Source organism: Esox lucius, chromosome 10 (genome assembly GCF_011004845.1).
Source record: "Esox lucius isolate fEsoLuc1 chromosome 10, fEsoLuc1.pri, whole genome shotgun sequence".
NCBI classification, from domain to species: Eukaryota; Metazoa; Chordata; class Actinopteri; order Esociformes; family Esocidae; genus Esox; species Esox lucius.
The window spans coordinates 20,847,889-20,868,406 of record NC_047578.1 but is presented as its reverse complement, the minus strand read 5'-3'; the positions used below and the strand labels follow the sequence as shown (position 1 = coordinate 20,868,406).

At 45.0% G+C, this 20,518-nt stretch overlaps 1 protein-coding gene and 1 long non-coding RNA gene across 4 annotated transcripts in view; one reads left to right on the top strand and one right to left on the bottom strand.

Moving 5' to 3' along the window:
- The window catches only part of cica (capicua transcriptional repressor a), a 29,412-nt gene extending 18,741 nt beyond the window's left edge, over positions 1-10,671 (bottom strand). For all 3 annotated transcript variants that reach the window (XM_010903261.5, XM_010903262.5, XM_010903263.5), the window contains exons 1-2: positions 10,483-10,671; positions 3,064-6,998 (exon numbers count right to left, since the gene is read on the bottom strand). In XM_010903261.5, coding sequence (XP_010901563.4) covers positions 3,064-6,838 — 3,775 coding nt within the window. In that variant the 5' untranslated portion in view covers positions 6,839-6,998; positions 10,483-10,671. The remainder of the gene's footprint in view (positions 1-3,063; positions 6,999-10,482) is intronic.
- Positions 10,672-10,900: 229 nt separating this feature from the next.
- Positions 10,901-18,876, top strand: LOC117595011. Its single transcript, XR_004576294.1, has 2 exons — positions 10,901-10,979; positions 18,514-18,876. It is a non-coding gene; the product is annotated as an uncharacterized LOC117595011 (long non-coding RNA).
- Positions 18,877-20,518: the final 1,642 nt, after the last annotated feature.

Below are 20,518 nucleotides of genomic sequence, written 5' to 3'. Positions count from 1 at the left end.
TGTTTGCTCAAAGGACGTACTTAGATTTTATAGCCAGTAGGCATTTTGTGGCATTCTTCCATGAATATTTACACATACAGTATGTGAACTGTTATTGTGTTTTACATTATACTTTATAGTAATGTCAAAAGTATATACATATAAAAGAACATCTCCACAGAATGCAGTGTAATTGATGTTGATTTACTGTATTTAGTTTATATGGTATATTACTGATCATAATACAGTAATTTATAGAAACATGTTTGTACACATATTGTGGTTCTTAGTCATACTAGATCAGGGCTATATGGAGTCATTTTGTTTGGAGGAGAATTGTAACACATTTTAACAGAGAGCTAAAAACATACTGTACATTAATATCTATCGCATGCGGAATCTCAAACCTTTTCAGAAATGAGGGTACGCTCTCTTTTTTTGGCTTAGAATATCACACATTCTTATCTCCTCACCAACTGTCCCCTACAGTAGGTCTTTATTGTACCAGACAAAGTACTTCAATAACTTTTCTGTCAATATACCCTGTGAAATAAGAATAAATCAACTTTGTTTAAGAGGTGTCCATAAAATCTGTTATATTTAAATGAAATGGGAGACACTTGTAATGATTCAATAACATCAGAATAAAATAATTTAGGTCTGGAAAAACATACATATTTTTTCAAGGACTGTAATTGTCTATTGCTTCTAGCTAAAGACAAGTGTGTCATCACAAATGTAGCCAACTGCTGTTGCTATTTTATACAAATAACAAATAGATCTAAATGTTGTACAACTCTACTGTATAACTGCTCTACTGAGGTAAAATGTATGGATTGTGCACAGGTAAGCCTGGTAGCTCTGATTATTTGATAATAAAACAATAGACAGGAGAAGCATTCGCAACATGCCGAAAATAATTTGCCACATACAGTGGGGCAAAAAAGTATTTAGTCAGCCACCAGTTATGCAAGTTCTCCCACTTAAAAAGATGAGAGAGGCCAGTAATTTTCATCATAGGTACACTTCAACTATGAGAGACAAAATGAGAAACAAAATCCAGAAAATCACATTGTAGGATTTTTTATGAATTCACTGGTAAATTCCTCAGTAAAATAAATATTTGGTCACCTACAAACAAGCAAGGTTTCTGGCTCTCACAGACCTCTAACTTCTTCTTTAAGAGGCTCCTCTGTCCTCCTCTCGTTACCTGTATTAATGCCACCTATTTGAACTTGTTATCAGTGTAAAAGACACCTGTCCACAACCACAACCAGTCACACTCCAAACTCCACTCTGGCCATGACCAAAGGGCTGTCAAAGGACACCAGAAACAAAATTGTAGACCTGCACCAGGCTGGGACGACTGAATCTGTAATAGGTAAGCAGCTTGGTGTGAAGAAATCAACTGTGGGAGCAATTATAAGAAAATGGAAGACATACAAGACCACTGATAATCTCCCTAGATCCGGGGTTCCACAAAAGATCTCACCCGTGGGGTCAAAATGATCACAAAAAAATCCCAGAACCACACGGGGGGACCTAGTGAATGACCTGCAGAGAGCTGGGACCAAAGTAACAAAGGCTACCATCAGTAACATACTACGCCGCCAGGGACTCAAATCCTGCAGTGGCAGACGTGTCCCCCTGCTTAAACCAATACATGTCCAGGCCCGTCTGAGATTTGCTAGAGAGCATTTGGATGGTCCAGAAGAGGATTGGGAGAATGTCATATGGTCAGATGAAACCAAAATAGAACTTTTTGGTAAAAACTCAACTTGTCGTGTTTGGGGGAGAAAGAATGCTGAGTTGCATCCAAAGAACACCATACCTACTGTGAAGCATGGGGTGGAAACATCATGCTTTGGGGCTGTTTTTCTGCAAAGGGACCAGGACGACTGATCCGTGTAAAGGAAAGAATTAATGGGGCCATGTATCGTGAGATTTTGAGTGAAAACCTCCTTCCATCAGCAAGGGTATTGAAGATGAAACGTGGCTGGGTCTTTCAGCATGACAATGATCCCAAACACACCGCCCGGGCAACGAAGGAGTGGCTTCGTTAAAAGCATTTCAAGGTCCTGTAGTGGCCTAGCCAGTCACCAGATCTCAACCCCATAGAAAATCTTTGGAGGGAGTTGAAAGTCTGTTGCCCAGCGACAGCCCCAAAACATCACTGATCTAGAGGAGATCTGCATGGAGGAATGGGCCAAAATACCAGCAAGTGTGTGAAAACCTTGTGAAAACTTACAGAAAACATTTGACCTCTGTCATTGCCAAAAAAGGGTATATAACAAGGTATTGAGATTAACTTTTGTTACTGACCAAATACTTATTTTCCACCATAATTTACCAATAAATTCATAAAAAATCCTACAATGTGATTTTCAGGATTTCTTTTCCTAATTTTGTATGATGAGAATTACAGGCCTCTATCATCTTTTTAAGTGGGAGAACTTGCACAATTGGTGGCTGACTAAATACTTTTTTGCCCCACTGTATATTGGTAGGTTTTACTTTGATTAGACAGTAGCTGGACACCTGCAGTGTATGATACTTGCAGGGTAAAATGAAACACCAGCCCAGTTAGTTTATTGGGTAGATTTGCAACTTTATAAGGTCACGCAAATAAATGTTCACACTGTAGAGCCCTGCATATTTATATAATTAATTCCATTCAGAGGTCAACATTTACTTGAACTCTCTTAAGTCCACTCTTACTGTATTAATGTTGTACTATTTTACTTTGTCCAAGTTTTTTTTTACAAATTATATTTTATTTATAGATCAAAAGGCATTGTCAATTTCAGGCCATGTAAGAAATCTGCTCCTTAAATGATGTAGAGGATATACTATATGTAAGCAATAAGTCATGGCCAATATACCCCAGCTAACAGCTGTTCTTAAGCATGATGAAGTACGGAGTCCCTGGACACTTAGCAGTGGTATATTAGCAATACATCACAAACCCCCGAGATGCCATTTTGCACATATGAAACAGTTTCTAACATAATTACAGCAGTAAAAAGTGCTGTGACTTTCTAAACAGTAATGACCCACATCTATGCCAGTAATGACTAGTTTTACCTGTCCCGGGTCGGCCCATGATGATGTCCTTGCGGGGTACAGGGTGAGGGGAGTCTGCTGGTAGAATAAGGGGAAGCAGGGCGGTGGGTGAGGGGTGGCAGGCTACCGGCTGGGGCAAAGCCCCTCCAATGGCCTCCTGATGCCCCCCGGGCTTCCTCTCCCGCTCCCTACCGTCTGATCCAGAGCTGGAGAGGGCGGAGCCAGTAGAAGATATGGAGGAGGGGCCACTACTAGGGGCGGGGCTGGATTGAGCGGGGCGTCCAGCGACAGCTGGGGTCAAGGACTGGGAGGAGGTTACAAGGACCAGGGTGGAGGCCGGGTTTCGCAACAGGACCGCCCCGTTGGTGGTGGCGCCATTGATGGGCACGGGTGCTTGCAGGCCGGTGGCAAGGTGCTGTGGCTGGCTATGCTCTCTGCGCCCCCCCACTCCCCTCCTTCCCAGAGGTCCCTCTGTGAACTTTGCCAGGGGGACGTCGGGATTCCGCACGATGACAGGGGAGTCTCGCAGGGGAACGATTCGACGGGGGCTGGGATCCTGGGGCAGGGGCGAAGGAGGGGTGGGTGACACCAGCATGGGCGGGGGAGTGGAGGTGGCAGAGGACGGGGGGCGGCTGGTGGTACTCCGGGGCCTGGGGAAGGACAGGGAGGAGGGGGTGTTTGGCTGGCTCTGAGGGGAGAGCACCCTGAAGCCGCCCGGGCTAAGGCCTACAGCCTCCCCTAGCTGCTGGTCGGGCTTGGCATAATCCTGGGCAGAGTGGGGCAGCGGAGGAGGAGGGGCTTCCAGTTTCCTCTTGCTCGGGCTCATGGGTACGGTGAAGGTGAGGTTGGTCTGGAACGTGGGCACGATGCCTGACAGGTGGCGCTCCCGCTCCCGCTCTGAGCCCATTGCGACCATCTTGGTGCCGCTCAGGTGGCGGTGGCGGCGTGATGGGAGCGAGGGTGGGGCCGTGATGGGGCTGAAGGTGGCCGGGCGGAAGAACAGTGGCGAAGGCGAGGGTGACGGCGTGGGCGAGAAGGGAGACTGGTTGGAAATGGGCGAGTAGGAGGGAGTGCCGGAGCGGGAACTGCCGAGGGACACCAGCATGGTGGCCGCCTCGCACTCGTCAAAGTCAAAGCGAGCAAGGTCCTGGGGCAGGAGCGAGGGCAGGACCAGGCGTGGGCGGGAATCGCCTCCCCTGCTGCTCGCTTCGCTGCTGTCTCGAGACGTATCATCCCAGTCGAACTCCGAACTGGTCCGGCCGCCGCCCAGTCTCAGGTCCGATGGGGTCAGGGTTCCCGTGCTGCTTGCACCCCCGCGGTCTCTAGCCCCTCCGCTGGCCTCCATCTCTTTGGTTCTCATGGAGAGATGACGCGAGCAGTAGCCTCTCCGCTGGGACTCCTTGGAGCAACCTTCTCGGGAGCACAGCCGTCTCCACTGCTTGCCGTTGAACTTCTTCCGAATGCCCGTGGGGGTACACACCACGTCGCCCTTCTTGTATTTCTGCTGGGCCGCCGTGAGCGGGGTGCGGGAGCGCGACGATGGCGCAGAGCCCCCGCCCCCACTGGGCGTGCCGCTGGAGCTTGACGAGGCCGGCTTATCCAGGGAGCTACGGGAGGACGAGGACGACATGGGGGGCAGGGGAGGGAGCTGAGGCGTGGCAATGACAGCCGTCCCCACTGACATAGCTCCGGGATCCAGGCCTAGCAGCACTGTGGGAGACGGAGGGGGGTGTGGGTTAAGGGTCAGGTGGGGTCCCGCTAGAGGGGGACCTCCCATGGCCCGGACCACAGACAGGTGGGAGTTGATGTATCCTGGGGGTGGCTTGGAGAGGATGTGCCTGTGCTGGGATACGGCCAGGTTCTTGGTGCCCCCCGCCGTCACTGCCCCCATGGGCACCATGCTAAAGTGGGACACCTCCATGTCCTCCTCGGGGGTCAGGGGCATAAATGGATGGTGCTGCTTGGCACGCTCACGGTTCTCCCTCTCTTGTTTCCTCTGGATCTCTCTCTCTCTTTCCACCAGGTCCTTATCCCTCTCCCAGTCTCTCCCAGGCCCCAGGCTGAGCACAGACCCAGGGGTGACAGGGGAGCTGACGGTGGAGGAGGACGAGGAGGCCGGGGCAGTGCCGGGGTATACGGGCATTCCGATCGTGGACCCGGCGGCCGGCGTGCCGAGCCCCAGACCATGGTTGAGTCGACACAGCTCCTGATCCACCTCCATCTCCTCCCTCCCCGCGGCCTCGCTCTCCTCTCTGCCCCCTCCAGGGGGTCCTAGGTCCAGGTCCCAAGGGGGCACCAACAGGCGGAGGCTCTGACGGGACACCCAGACGGCTGTCGGGTTGCCCGCCCTGCCTTCCCCCTCCTCGTCCATCAGGGGAGCTCTATCCTCCAACAGCACCCTGTAAGGGTTGGACACGGCTGGATGAGAGTCCACCTGAGTGACCAGGCCTTCTCTGTACCACTGGCGCTGTGCCTCTGTGCTATCGACGCCCTCATTGCCCCCGAATGGTACGCACACGGGAGTGCCAATGGCCACGGGCTTCGAACCGGGTGGCGGGGCATCCATGATTATGTCCACCGGACCCTGGGCGCCCTCACGAAATGGGTAGCGGTACAGCTCCTTCTCACCATTGAGCTGCACTTCCAGGCTGCCGTGCTCACCGCTAACCCTCCTCACCACGCCCGCCCGGAACACAGAGTCCATGTTGTCCCTCCCCCCGCCGCTTCCTCCGTTCTCCTCTCCCACTTCGCCGCCACTCCTCCTCCTGGCCTGCCGGGCCAGGACCCGCTGGTTCTTTAGGCCCTTGGCCAGGGCGTCAGCCAGCGTGTCGGGTAGACTCTGCTGGGTGAGGATGCGCGGGCTGCTGTGCGGCGCAGAGCCCAAGGCGTGCGCCTCCTCGCCGGAGTCGGAGTGGCGGGAGTCCCCGTGACGGGACTCAGGGAGGCGCGGCTCACTCACTTCCAGATCGTGTTCACTCGCAGTGTCTGTGGAGGAGCAGCGGACGGGGCTGGGGGAAATCTCTCGGCCTCCCTCTGGACCTCTCCTGTCTCTGTCCCCTCCGGCAAGGGCCGTGCTCTCCCTGTCCCGAGGCAGAGCTCTGGTCATATTGTTGTCCTCCGCCGTTCTCCTGATCTGACCGTTGATGTCCGTGAGTGAGCCGCCTTCACTCGCTGTCGACCCAGGCCCCAACGAGGACCCCGACAGCTGAATGTTGACGCCACCATGAACACTACTGCTATTCAGTGGAGGCGTGCCAGGGTTGCCGTGGTTAGAGTGGTTGGCGCTGTTGGCGGCGGCGTTGGCGGCGGCATTGGCGGCAGCGGCAGCGGCAGCTGCGGCACAGTGCTCAGAGGTGTACTTTTTCTTTGGGACACGGGCCTTGAAGGTTGCCGTCTTGCGGTTGGACGAGGGGTTGGGGCTGTTGGCGGTGCTGGCCACGCTGCTGCTGCTGTCTGTGCTGTGGGCGCCTAATGACTTGACGCTCCCTGGTCGGGAGTCCTCCGACTTCCCGGGGGGGGACTCTGCCATTAAGGCCTCTGCGAGCCGGGGCCCCTGTCTCTGGCCATCCTTCTCCGGCGTTTCCTTCACCATGAGTGTCATCGACTCCTCTGGAGAGGATTCAGAGCGTGATGAAGTCTGCGGTGAGGACTGACTTCTGGGGGAGCAGTCCCTGTTCTCATCCGAGTCTCGTTTCTCCCCGTCTGGAGATCCACTGTCCCCCACCCCCCGTCTCTTCCCCCCTTTGGCTCGGGTCGACGGGGGCGAGCGCCTTCCTTGCTTTTTTATCGGCTTCATCTTTGCATTGGTTTTTTTCTTAACTATTTACAGTCCTGGAGAGTCCAGATCCTCCCAGTCTCTCACTCCGTCTATGTCACTGCTCTTCCAGGTCCTCTCTTTCTCATCCCGCCTCTTTCTTCTTTCTGTTACTCCAGCTCTTTCCACCTTATTCCAGACCCTGAAACAGAGCAGAGCAGAACGACGGCTGGGTAACTCATGTGGCTAACGCATTGTGACATTACACAAAGCCCATTCACTGGACAAGGTAGCAGTGGTGTGAAGTGGATGTCAATGCCAAACTGGGCCCAGTTTTTCAAAAGGAATGCAAATACATTCTATAAAACCATTTATTTTGCATCCTTGGTGATACATGAATGATTATATGATATAGCATCCAACTGAAGAAGTAATGGGTATTACTATTTCATTACAAAATGATTACACATGAATATATAATGCATAGCCTAAGCCTGCCTTACATAATATGGCCTAAATTACATATAATTATACATCTAAGCACAGTGTGTGAATATATAATAAAACAGAAGGAAGCAATGCAAAAATATAGCATAGCAGAAATCTTTTTAACTAATTTGGAAGTGCTTGCCCAGACAAGTATACACACACACACACACTACCTCTCACTCTTTCTCTGTGTCTTTCTATCTTTCTCTCTCTCTGTCTTTCTCTCTGCTTTCTTGGCTGGGGCAGTGGAGGCGGGGGAATTCCTTCTTCACTTGCTTTTCTCTCCTTCTCAATCTCTCATTCTCATTCTCTATCTCTCACTCGTTCTTGGTGGTGACCTTTATTTCGTAGCTGAGCAGTCCGCCCCTACAATCCGCACATCCTGTCATGGACCGCACTTTAAAAAATGCTAGGTTGCAGGCGTAGGGTCACTTCGTTGATTTCTTTTTCTTTCAAAACTGCGGGGTAGTTAATGCTTAGTGCTGAGTTGCTCATGTTGTGTTATTCAGATACTATTACCCACTTGGTCAAATCAGAATTCTGGGGGTATGGCTTAGTAGAGGTGTGGCTTTCACATAGTTATTTTTGGACACCTGTAATATCAATTGTCATTCCAGTACATATGTTCTGCTATATTGTTATCACTGAACACTATAAGTCTTACTCATGTTTTTAAACAGCCTATATAAACATTTCAATGTTGGGATATGGAAATTATACATGTACAAATAATTATCCACAGTACTGGGATACTAAAATTCAGTTAAAATAACATACATAAACATATTTTAGAAAATGTTATATTTGCAGTATACCAATGTACCTTGATGAACAGGAATAAAATGTTCTCTTGTGGGTGGTGGATGGGATCTATCACAAAGGCTTTGGCCCTAATAGGTCCCTCCTCCTGGAAATAACCTAAGCATTACATTCAAAAGGACCCAACTGCTAGGCCAACCCTGAATGAAAGTTAAAGAAATTCCCAATTGATGATTCAACTAACCCATGTTTGGGTAATCCCAATTGCCCAACATATTGGGCTATTAAAACCAACCCAGCTGGCTGAGTCAAAATGATCCAACACGTGGTCTGTCCACTATTTAACCAGTGCTGGGTAACTAAATAACCCACATTTCATTATACTTAGTCCAGCATTTCTTTGTGCATTACTTAACTTCCTGCTACATCAATAACTTCTCTATTTCTTCTTACATTTCATACCAACCACCACCACTTAGTTTCACTGCCACAGTAAACATCCATGTTAGTGATTGCTGACCTATGTGAATGACCAACATTTTGTGAAAACCAACGGTTTGTTTTGGTTTCTCATTGAAACAGACTGCTCCAAGTTGTAGACCCATCATGCTTGCATTATGGGTTGTTGGTTCCCACATACAGTTTCCATTAGCCTCAAACATTCAGACCACACAACATAATGATTCAACAGATAGTAAATCCTAATGATCTAACAAAGCATGACCAAAGACAGTTATCAAAGTCTAGACTCGAAATTATGCTGTGGAGTTTTTGTAGTGCTGTAGTCACATGAGATTTAATGTCACAGCTACATGCCACACGTTTGAGATGTGTAGGCTACAACATACCTGGGGAAATATGTATGTAGTCTTAAGCTGTTACAATCTAATGTAGCTCAAGTGATGTCCTAAGTTCAGTTCTCTGTTTTTTTTTTTTGCGAGAATACAGACCTGTAATGTTGTGTGAACTCACAATGTAAACAGCTATTTGATAATACACACAGTTCACTAACAACCCAATATCTGTAGCATGCAAATACAATTCGGGAGATTTGAGATTACATTCAAAGAACTGTCATTATAAAATTATATATTGCCTAGATGTTTTTAAGTTGGTAGTGTGCAAATTGTTTACTCAACATTGCACTATGAACACCAGCAAGTATGTGGGTGAGTGTCATAACGATAACAATTTCGAGAAAAGCCACACCACATTTCCCTTATGAGCACCATCCATTTACAAATATTGCACCAATGTTTCATGACGTGTAGTATCACTGTTAGTTTATTGTTGCGATATTAATATTTTATTATATATAGCAAGCTGTATTGTTATTTTATAGAATTTATATGCAATGTGAGAACAGTTTTATAAATAAGAACATATAAAATATCGTCACAATGTATCAACATACACAACTTTAAAAAAGAAAACTGGTCGAGAATATGGACAGTGCAATTACGGCTAACTTCACGTAGACTACCTCCTAAAGTACTAAGGCTAAATGTAGATTTTATAAACCATAACCCTTAAGTAGGCTTACTGTTAAAATCAAACGATGGTGAGAATGTCGTCACACCTTACTGAATAGTACCATATTTATGTCAACGAAGCCCTCTTATTGGTCGTAGTGCTTTGCGATTACTATCAGCTTACTACACAACAGGGCCGACAAGTACAGTGACGCAGGCCTTGCAATACAAGGCCGCTAAGAAAAATCTTCTTCGTGCAACATTTACACGGGAAAATAAACAATTTGAAGGCCTATTTTCATAAATATGACAAACTATTGTAGAAAAACTATTAAAAAGGTCATACGAACATGTCTACTAAAATCTAGATAATTTAATCGCGCTAATACAGAGCAAGCAAAGTATTAATGTTGCGAATTCATTCGTGACATTTGTGGTAAAATGTTACCATTAGGCTACTGGATTTAGGCCTAACTTAGTATCATATTTCCCTGCGACTGCAAACTGCAACATTGTAGTCTACTAAGTTAAAATTAAAGTCATAATTGTGGACACAAAGTAGCGACGAGGCCCACAAGCCCCGGCGAAAAACCAATTCAAAAATACATTTTGTATCAGCAATGAAGAGAAAAGAAAAACTAACTGTTTATAAAAGAGGCAGATGGCTTCAGTTTTCTGCCTTGAATTGCAACGGAAGATAAACACTTCTAGGAAGTCTCACTCTTAATGGTAGTTATGGCGTTGAATATTTTCTGGGGGAAAAGTTTTAGGCTGAGAGTGACAATCCTCCCTTTTCATTTAAGTGTGCAATCTGCTCTTTATGTCTCTCCGCGGATTATTATAAAATACTAAAATGCCATTAGTATCGCTAGTGTTTATTAAAGGCAACGTACAACGTAGCAGATCGACAAAAGCAAAACAGGTTACTGCAGTGCTGCAGAAGAAAGATTTGTAGGTTTTACTCACCACCAAAAAAATGTAAATGCAGATTTTAATCGAGTCAGTAGCAGAATTGATAGTATAGTCGGAAATCCAGGGTTGACTATTAACGGACTGTCACATTATTTTTCTTCTGTAAAGCAACTTAAAGGAGGAAAAACTACTGCTCTGTACATTCTACACTACCGTCGCAAAATGGTGAATGAAGCCCAAAGCCCTGACAACTAGTCCGTTTAGCCAATCACAGTGCACATTTGAATACAGTAGCCAGTAGATTGCATGAATCCAACACCAGAGGAGGAGTTGTATGTCAATGTATATTTGATTGACATCATGTTTAGTCGAATCGCGCTGTGGGAAAACACCAAACAGCTGTTTGGGACCTGGGCTGCGGCATCCAATAGGGTTTTATGGGCGGTCTGGTGACAGGGAGTAGGCGGGCAAATGGAAGAAAAATAAGCACTCACCAATCTACAAACGTGTATAGCGGCACTGACACCGGAGATATCAGCTCGTTAAAAAGGGTAATTTGGTATTTTATGTTCATTAACGCATGGGTTTGCCGTTGAGGTAATACGGACATCTTTTGTAACGACATTTAACCTGTAGCTTACATGAGTAGACCATAGAAGAGGAGGTAGCCCCCATGAAGTTAAACCAGCAAGCAAGTGAATAAACAGAGGGACATAAAAGTTTAGAGCTTTGCCTTGATCAATAAGCTCAAGCAGGTAACATTAGACAATATAATAGTTTGTTATTCATATTGAAAACATTTTTGGTATCTGTTGTTGTTCCCAGCCTATTGCATTCTTTGGATATTTTCCTTTTATCCTTTACATTACCAATTTCAGCCAATCACATCGCTCTATAGACTATCCTTGACGTCAGCGCGTGCTTGAGCCGGCCTCCCCATCTAACCTGACTAGATTTTAAAGCTAACGTCACCAAATCAATCTGCGATTGGCCAAATGATAGAGGGTCTCTAGGCCAATGACCAAGTACTGTGATGAGGTCATCATGCTTGTTGCCATCAGCTGAGCCAAACAGGAAGGGTCCAGAGTAAATTAGTCTTAAACAAGGATTACTATTCCTGAGGGAATGGCCCATACACATCCCTGTATAGGCAGTTTTAAGTTAAACATTTCATAATAATGACACATAGCCTGCTTGGGTTGTTTACTAGTAGCAGTGTGACACTTTTCACTGCATACAGATGGCCAAGCGAAGGGTTGTGGTCAACACTATAGTGAAGCATTCTGCGGCATTGCAGTGTGTTATTCATGCACGCAGCATGCAGTTATAACATGCAAAGGTGTTTTGCAACCTTTCAGTGTGAAAGTGAACACACACACACACACATACGTTGGTATTACTATACACATATATACACACACACACACATTCTCTCATTCGTCTCACTGTTCCACGTCCTGATGGGTAGGGCACTGCAGTCTCTCAACCATGGGCATTGATTCACAGCACCAACGTATCATCAGAAGTGTAGGACAACAGATTACGAGTGAAACTTCATGAAATGCAACTAATTAAAAATGCCTTCAACTTAGTCAGAATTATGACCAAGGAGCTATACATGCTATACAAGCAAGTCTAAGCATGTGTTATAACTATTTATAAACCGGGTGCTTTGAATATGAAGTCACTGATAGCTGTGGTATATGAGACCTTATGCCACGATTATGTCATCCGATCAATTTTTACTTGCTCAAATTGCATTTGTAACCAGTTTATAATAGCAATATGGCATATTGGGGGTTGGAAGTATATTGCCAATATACCATGGATAAGCGCTGTGTCCAAGCACTCCGCGATGCATTAGGCCTAATATACAGGCCATGGTATATTGGTTCTATACCACAGCCCCTCATGCATTATTGCTTAATTATATCCAGGCAAATTGAAATGTGTTTGGCACATGCTTTGTAAACAACAGATGCAAACTAACAACAAAACAGTACTTATAATTCTTTCAACAATGTAGAGTTAAAAAGTTACAGAAAGAGATAGGGATTGAGAAAAAAAAATAGTTCATGAACAACAGCAACCAATGAAAATAGCATGTCTATATACAGTGCCAGTACCATGTCAATATCTACGTTGGGGTAAGGTGACTAGGCAACAGGACAGATAGCATTTAGTAGCAGCAGCATATGTGATAAGCGTGTGATGAGTGTAAGGGGTAGGTTTGTATGCAGCTTCAGTAAGCCGAGTAGGTGTAAATGTACTCAGAGATCAAAAGTGATTGTGTATGCGTTACGTTGGAATGAGCGTGAGTGTATGTGTGCATAAAGACCATGAGCTAAAATAGTGGACCATGCAGATAGTCTGGGTAGACATGGAGTCTTATTTTTTAAGTCATGTTTAGCGGATTTATGGCTTGGGGGTAGAAGCTGTGCCAGTCGAGATGCTTTCAGCGTGTGGCCAGTGGTGGCCAGTGGTCTAGTCTACTGCAGCATTGTTTGGAATTCAGCCCATAGCGCTTTCACGAAAAACTCTCTCTTTCCCCCATGGTCTCTATAAATACAGCATAAACGTTTTAAAATGTATCTGAAAAAAAAAATAGTTTCAGCCTGCCGAGAATGAAGAGGCACGAAAGTGCTGTCTTTACAACTCTGCATGTGTGTTAAAACCAGGTTCATTTCCAAGTGATAAGTACAAAGATAATGCTCTCAACCCTTTCAGGCCTGTCAAAGTGGATGGGGGGGGGGGGGGGGGGCGTGCTCATCCCTCTTTTTCCGCGACTCCACAATCAGCTTCTTTGTCAACGCCGGCTGTTGACGGACAGAAGATTGTCCTGTAGATGGAGAGATTGTTGTCTTGGCATCACACTGCAGGGTCCCTGACCTCCTCTCTGTAGGCCATCTCGTTTTCATCTGTGATTAGGCCTGACACATGTTGTGCCGTCAGCAGACTTGGCGATGGTGTCGGAATCGTCTGCGGCCACGCCGTCGTGGGTGAACTGGTAGTACGGGAGGAGATTAAGAACGCACCAAATGTAGTACAGGCTTTTATCCCACTCCACCCCGCGGGGAAGAAGACAAAATGAATCCTGAATCCCTGTACCTTTAAATCTGTCTCCATTACATGTCATTATTATGTCATATCAAAACATAAATACATCCGGCTATATCTGGTAGGGTAGACCAGAGCGCATTCCCAGATACTCTTGAGTGCATCTGTCTAGAGACTGCTGTTATGCAATTATTGACGGTGAAGTCCAACAAGCCAATACTGGCAATATTTCACACGGTGCCCAATTCACTGGGTCAAATCTTAGCTCAGGGATGCACATTACGTTTCTGAAAGGGAAGTTACGTGTGCGGGTATTGTTTCCGGAGACAATTACATTGAAGGTTAATTCAAAAGAATAATCTAAATTACAAAGAATGTCGTCTCGATTTTAAAATGATCAGATTGATTAGTTAAGCAATAATTATGAGTGTAATCAAATAGCACATACCAGCTATTGTTACCAGGTTAGGGGAAGCAAATAATACACCACCAGAAGTTAATTTTAACAATTACACCTAATCTATGTGGGGCTTTCATCCCACAAGCATGACATTGAATGTAGGGAAGTGCCGATCCTATAGCTATGTTACATAAATACACAGCTTTGTGGAAAAGCAACAACTCTCTGTGATCTGCAGTCACAGAGGATTTCTGTGTGGACACAGAGCAGATATAGCATGCACTGACAGGCAGCCAACTAGGCTAGTGTTAGCGCTGTTCCAGTGATGAGTCTGACCAGGACAGAGAAGCAGCTCTATTCACATGACATGATGGTAATGATCCCAATTACAGAGATCCCATGATCCTAATTACAGGGATCACACGCTGTCCAGGCCAATCCATCTCCCTAACTACACCCACACCAACGCACATACACCCACACATACAGTGCACGCACACCTGCAACGTGCTCCCACAGATGCATGCCCGCAAGCACACCTGCAAGCGTGCTCCCACAGATGCATGCCCGCAAGCACACCTGCAAGCGTGCTCCCACAGATGCATGCCCACAAGCACACCTGCAAGCGTGCTCCCACAGATGCATGCCCGCAAGCACACCTGCAACGTGCTCCCACAGATGCATGCCCGCAAGCACACCTGCAACGTGCTCCCACAGATGCATGCCCGCAAGCACACCTGCAAGCGTGCTCCCACAGATGCATGCCCGCAAGCACACCTGCAAGCGTGCTCCCACAGATGCATGCCCGCAAGCACACCTGCAAGCGTGCTCCCACAGATGCATGCCCGCAAGCACACCTGCAAGCGTGCTCCCACAGATGCATGCCCGCAAGCACACCTCCAAGCGTGCTCCCACAGATGCATGCCCACAGGCACACCTGCAAGCGTGCTCCCACAGATGCATGCCCACAAGCACACGTGCATACTCTCCTGGCACCAGCCAACACTCTGGGGCTTTGAGTTTCTGTTGACTGAAGGGACCTGATGCCATTTGGTTGCCCTGGACCCCGAATTAAAAGTACATTCACTGGAAACTTGACGTTGAGGAGAACTGGCCCCAATATTGTTTAAAAATGTTTTATACTGGATGTTGTCAGATAGCAAACGCACCTGTGATTCTGCTATAAAATAGCACAGAACCAAATATGTTACGTGAACGAATGTCAACAAATGCAAGGATGAAAGTGCGCTATTGACTGGAGGTTTATTGTGTAGAAACGAATCGGAAGCCTAGAGACCTGCACAAAGTTGACAATGAACTATGTTCTATTTTATAGCACATGAAGGAGAATATTTATTATGATGTTCAAAGGTTAATCACTGTTTTAACCCATCCATGTTCCATCAATGTTATGTGAATAACTTGTTTTCTATTGCACTACATATAAATCAATCTATATTGTGTTGTTACCATAATGGAGTTGCCACCTCTGAAGACAATTTTAAAATATGCTTTTAGCAAATTATTGACAGTTTGCTCAATCACAGCAAAATTCGCATATCAACAACTTGATGCACACGAAGCAACATTAATAAATAAATACATTTTAAGTGTTTTTTATTCCCACTAGGTCTGTGTGTTGTTTGTAAGAAAGAGTCTGGAGGGGAGACTGTTATATTGTTTTCTTTCAGCGTAGAGACTCACAATAGAGGATAATTAGCAGTCTTTGTTGTCTTATTCTCTGGCCTTTAACTCTTCTCAAGACGTTGACCTCTGACCTCACCCCAGGGCCGGGTGACAATCCCTCCCAGCGGGCAGCTCGAAGCGGCCCGTCAATCAACCTTTGTGAGACGCAACCCTGTGAGGTGCTCTGTATACGATTGGCTGAGAGAAAGATAGGCAAATGTAGAGCAGGGAGAGATCACCTGTTGAAATCTCGCTCCAATGAGAGGTGACAGTGAGCAATGAGACAATGAGAGAGATAAAAGCAGAAAGGAGAGAGGAGATACGGTTACGTGTGGTTCAAACTGGTCCTGAAGCTAGAGGCGCAAGTTGGTGGGGGCCCCATACCTTGAGGAAAAACATTGTAGTGCAGTTCTACATATTTACCATAGCCATAGGCGTAGAAAAAATGCTGCAGCTTTAAAGCGTTTTCTCCAATTCAATCCAGTTTCCTATTACGTTTGCCAGTGTATATACAGCATGAATAGTACTTTTTGAATGTATGCATCGTTACATGTTTTCTAAGTTAAATCTGTATTCAGTTTTATAGTATTTTCAAAAATATATTTTCAGTAGCCTACTGTGCCAGCAGAGGCTCTGTGTGCTGAGTAGGACACCAAGCGGTAGAACTGCAAAAACCATTGCTTGGTATTGAATGATGTTGAATGGGGCTGAAGCCATGAGATTTTTGGTTGAGGACTCAGCTTAATCTGTCGCTGAAACCAACACTTAGTGTGTTAGATAACTGGACCACATTTCGGCATTTAAATGAACATCCTGGTCTCTATGTCAGGTACTCAACAGATGGCGCTACAGACTAAGTTGTAATTGACTTCTAAAAAAGATATTCTAAATTAGTCGAATCATCGTGGTCCCTACCACGGCATAGATTCACTTGTGATTTGAATATGATTTGAAAAACTAACAATTTTGTTTAGAACATTTCATAAAAGACATGGAACTTCAAATCTGCATTAACCAACTGTCAAAGGAGGAAAACCACATCTTCCTAACTTATTGCAAACCTGGTAGGAAAAAAAGCATGGCTGTGGGACTGACCACATCTCTGCAAAAGCTCATGTTGCAACACAGCTAGACAAAGGCTACCATTTAAGAATTGATAAACACAAGCAGGAATTTGATAGGAATCTTTTCACAGCTCATTGAATTAGACAGTGTCATTTGGAGCTTTTGAAACGGCACATAGGGGAAATGACAAAACTGAAGAATAAAGATATCCTATTCAGGATCCATAGCCTGTTACAGTTCACCATATTTTGAGGTTAGTTATTATAATAAACCAGCCAGGTTACTACTGGATGTCTGTTGAAATAAATAAAAAGAAAACGTTCAGTTGGCACTGCCCCACTACAGGAGAACCTGGAAAAATATACTGCACAGAACCCAGGGTGAGTACAATAGTGTCACTAACTCTGCAATACTTTGACCCTATTCCTGATAACGTAGATTAAAAAACATTGGTGTTTCCCTTAGAGCAGAGTGGACATGACCTTTAGGCAGTGAATCAGATTGGGGGAGAAAGAACATCATTAATTATATTTTCTACACAAAAGATCATAGTTATCGCCTCAATTTTTTCCTTGTTATTGTCCTCAGTTTCCAAAGCTCTCTGATACATTTCAAATCTTACTTCCTTCAAATGAAATATTATTACAACTCAGTCCAAAAAAACATATTAAAGTAAACAGTTATTGAACACATCCCTTTTATTACACAGTGGGGTTATCAAACAAATAGGGTTCATGGACCAAAAGAATGGTGAACCCCTGACTTATGCAATGTTAATATGATCACAGAGTGAGAATGACAGACAAAATGCTTGTGGGCACTACCGAGTCCAGGACCACTGTGCAGTTATTGTGCAAGGTATTAGCTGTATATCAGTTAAGAAAGCTGGACATGGCTAATTGTCAGCTAATACAGTGACTGACGTACAAGATAAACACTGCTGATTCACAACCAAGTTTGTACTTTTAGTCAAAATAGAACGGTAAGACCCTGGCCACTTAACAGTGCTCTGATGTGAGGCAATTCACTGTAGTGTTTTCACCAACAGTCTCAAACCGTGAGGTAGCCTTTTTATTCAAGAATGAGTACCTGTGTTTGTTCGGGTGTTTTTCTCATGGGCATATAAACGTCTCATGGGCAAAGATACCCAAGTTACTCAACGAAATGCCTTGTTGCCGTTTCCCTCACGACAGTGTAACATAGAAAATTATTTTATTAAAGACACAATATTGATAAATGTAGTGTGAAGAGAAATCTAAGGATGAAAACAGATTAAAGGGGCGAATCCACTTTGAGTGAAAAGACGGATAATGCATGCCCATCAGTGTGCGTGGGGAGGGTGTCGTGGAGAGATGGGCATTCATTGTCAATGGGAAAGGGCACAGGTTGAGCCTAACTTTTGCCTTTGCTGTGCCATAGTTACTTAGTGCCTGTAGGGCCTTGCGGTCATGTGCGGTGTAGGCCAGCCATTAGCTGGTTGGTGAATACGGGGTGTCAAGCCAAAACGTTTTCAGGTACTTTAGGGAGCTCTTGCACTCGCTTGACAAGATTGCCGTCAACACTAGTCCTCCGCTACGCGAACGCAGAGGAACTCAGTGTCTGCCGCCAAGGTTGCTCTGCTGAAGCAGATCTGGGTGCAGTGTGGGCTCAGTGTTGTCAGTGAGATGTTGTTCCTGTCCTGGTGAGTTAGCAGTGGAAATGGCGTCTAACTTTGACCTGCTGAGGCGGCAGGCACATGGTAGTGGGTCCAGTGATCCTGGCCAACTGCCTTTAATGTGGGCCATGACAAGGCATTTTGAAGTGCTTGGGGAGTGATCGGGGGGAATGTTATGAGTATTAATTAACTTGGGTTTTCTTGGTAACTGATCCCCTTACAGCCAGAGACTGGTTGGAGAGGTCCATGTAGATGCCTCCCAGCTGATTGGCACCAACACTAAGGACGCCACCAGGAATGACACCCGGGCTGGTAACTGTGACCATTCACTCCAATGAAGGTTCCTGACGTCACACTCCCAGAGCAAGAACACCTGGTCACCCAGAGCAGCAACAGCCTTCCTCATTTGCCTAGTATTGTCTGCTTCAAGTGAACGTAGAATGTGTTGAGCTCGTCTGGGAGGCTTATTAAGTGAATAACATCAGTTCTTGCTTCACAAAACCTATACAGTGATAACATTTGGCAAATATGCATATTTTTTTAGATTTCTTTCAACCTATTAAATGTTCCCAAATGCCCAATGGTATATCCCAGACTTGATTATATTTTGTGAAGCTAAAGTAACATGCCAATCTAAAAGGATACATATTCCTCTTAGGAAAGAAACAAAAAAGTGGATGTTTTAAAGTGCTGTCATGTAAATACAAGGCAAAATAATGGGTAAAACAACTACATATTAGTTTATACACCATTATATTGGTGTGATATCTCCTTCTGTATGACATTACTGGTTAGACACTGATGAAATACAAAACTGAACTAATCTTAAAACAGTACCTTACACGACCAGCAGAGGGCAGCAGTCGACAAGTTGATGTTACAGGAAATAAATCCTAGACCAGTTACTGTATCTTTCAGTGCAGCATGCATATCTATTGTTATGAACAATTGGTTGGATGAGATTTTTACTGGCCTTCACTGAGGAGAGCTAGTTTGTCATGATATTTGCTAGCTTTTAAGTATGATGCATTTTAGCACAGCGATTAAAATCTATTCATGATTGGATGGGTTAGAGCAGTAACTTTCAAATCGTTTCTGAGATCTCCCAGCCATTTTGTGTTACTATACTCCAGAGCTAGCACACCTGAATCAAATTGTCAACTAATTATCAAGCTCTTGACTTCTTGGTTCAGGCCTACAACTAAACTGTAAGATGTCTGGGGGTCCACAATGAGATGTTTGAGGACAAGGATCCAAGGATAATGAACAGTGAATAGACACTCATTAAGATATATGGAAGAAATGATTTCAACAGACAGTTACATTCTTAAAAAGAACCACTTAACTACTACACACAATTCCTACTGCATGTGTATTTCCATTACAATAACTAAATTCCTTGTTCAAGGATACTTTTCATTCGGTTCTCAGGAATAATTTGGTGTCCTTTGTGAAACATTCTGGGGGAAAAAAGATTGAGAATGTGTCCTACAAAGAATGTTCTTACAAAACATTCAGTATACGAGTGATAGCACAGACCTCAACATGAGAAGAGGTATTGTTCAGAGAAGTGACGCTATTTAACACCATAGAAATATATATATGCACACACTACCGTTCAGAAGTTTGAGGTCACTTAGAAATGTCCTTGTTTTTTTATCATAAATACAGTGTAGACATGGTTAATATTGTAAATGACTATTGTAACTGCAAATGGCTGATTTCTAATGGAATATATACATAGGCATACAGAGGCCCATTGTCAGAAACCATCAGTCCTGTGTTCTAATGGCACATTGTGTTAGCTAATCCAAGTTTATCATTTTAAAAGGTTAACTCAAAATGAAGGCTATTCCATGCGAGAAAATGCCAAGAAACTGATGCTCTCATACAACGCAGTGTACTACTCCCTTCACAGAACCGAGCAAACTGGCTCTAACCAGAATAGAAAGAGGACTGGGAGGCCCTGGTGCCCAAGTGAGCAAGAGGACAAATACATTATGGTCTAATTTCAAAAACAGTCACCTCACAGGTCCTCCACTGGAAGCTTCATTAAATAAAACCCACAATACACTAGTCTCAACATCAACAGGGAAGAGGCGACTCCGGAATGCTGGCCTTCTAGGCAGAGTAGCAAAGAAAAAAACATCTAAGACTGGTCAATAAATAGAAAAGATTAAGAATGGACATAAGAACACAGACATTAGAGAGGAAGATTGGGGGGCAAA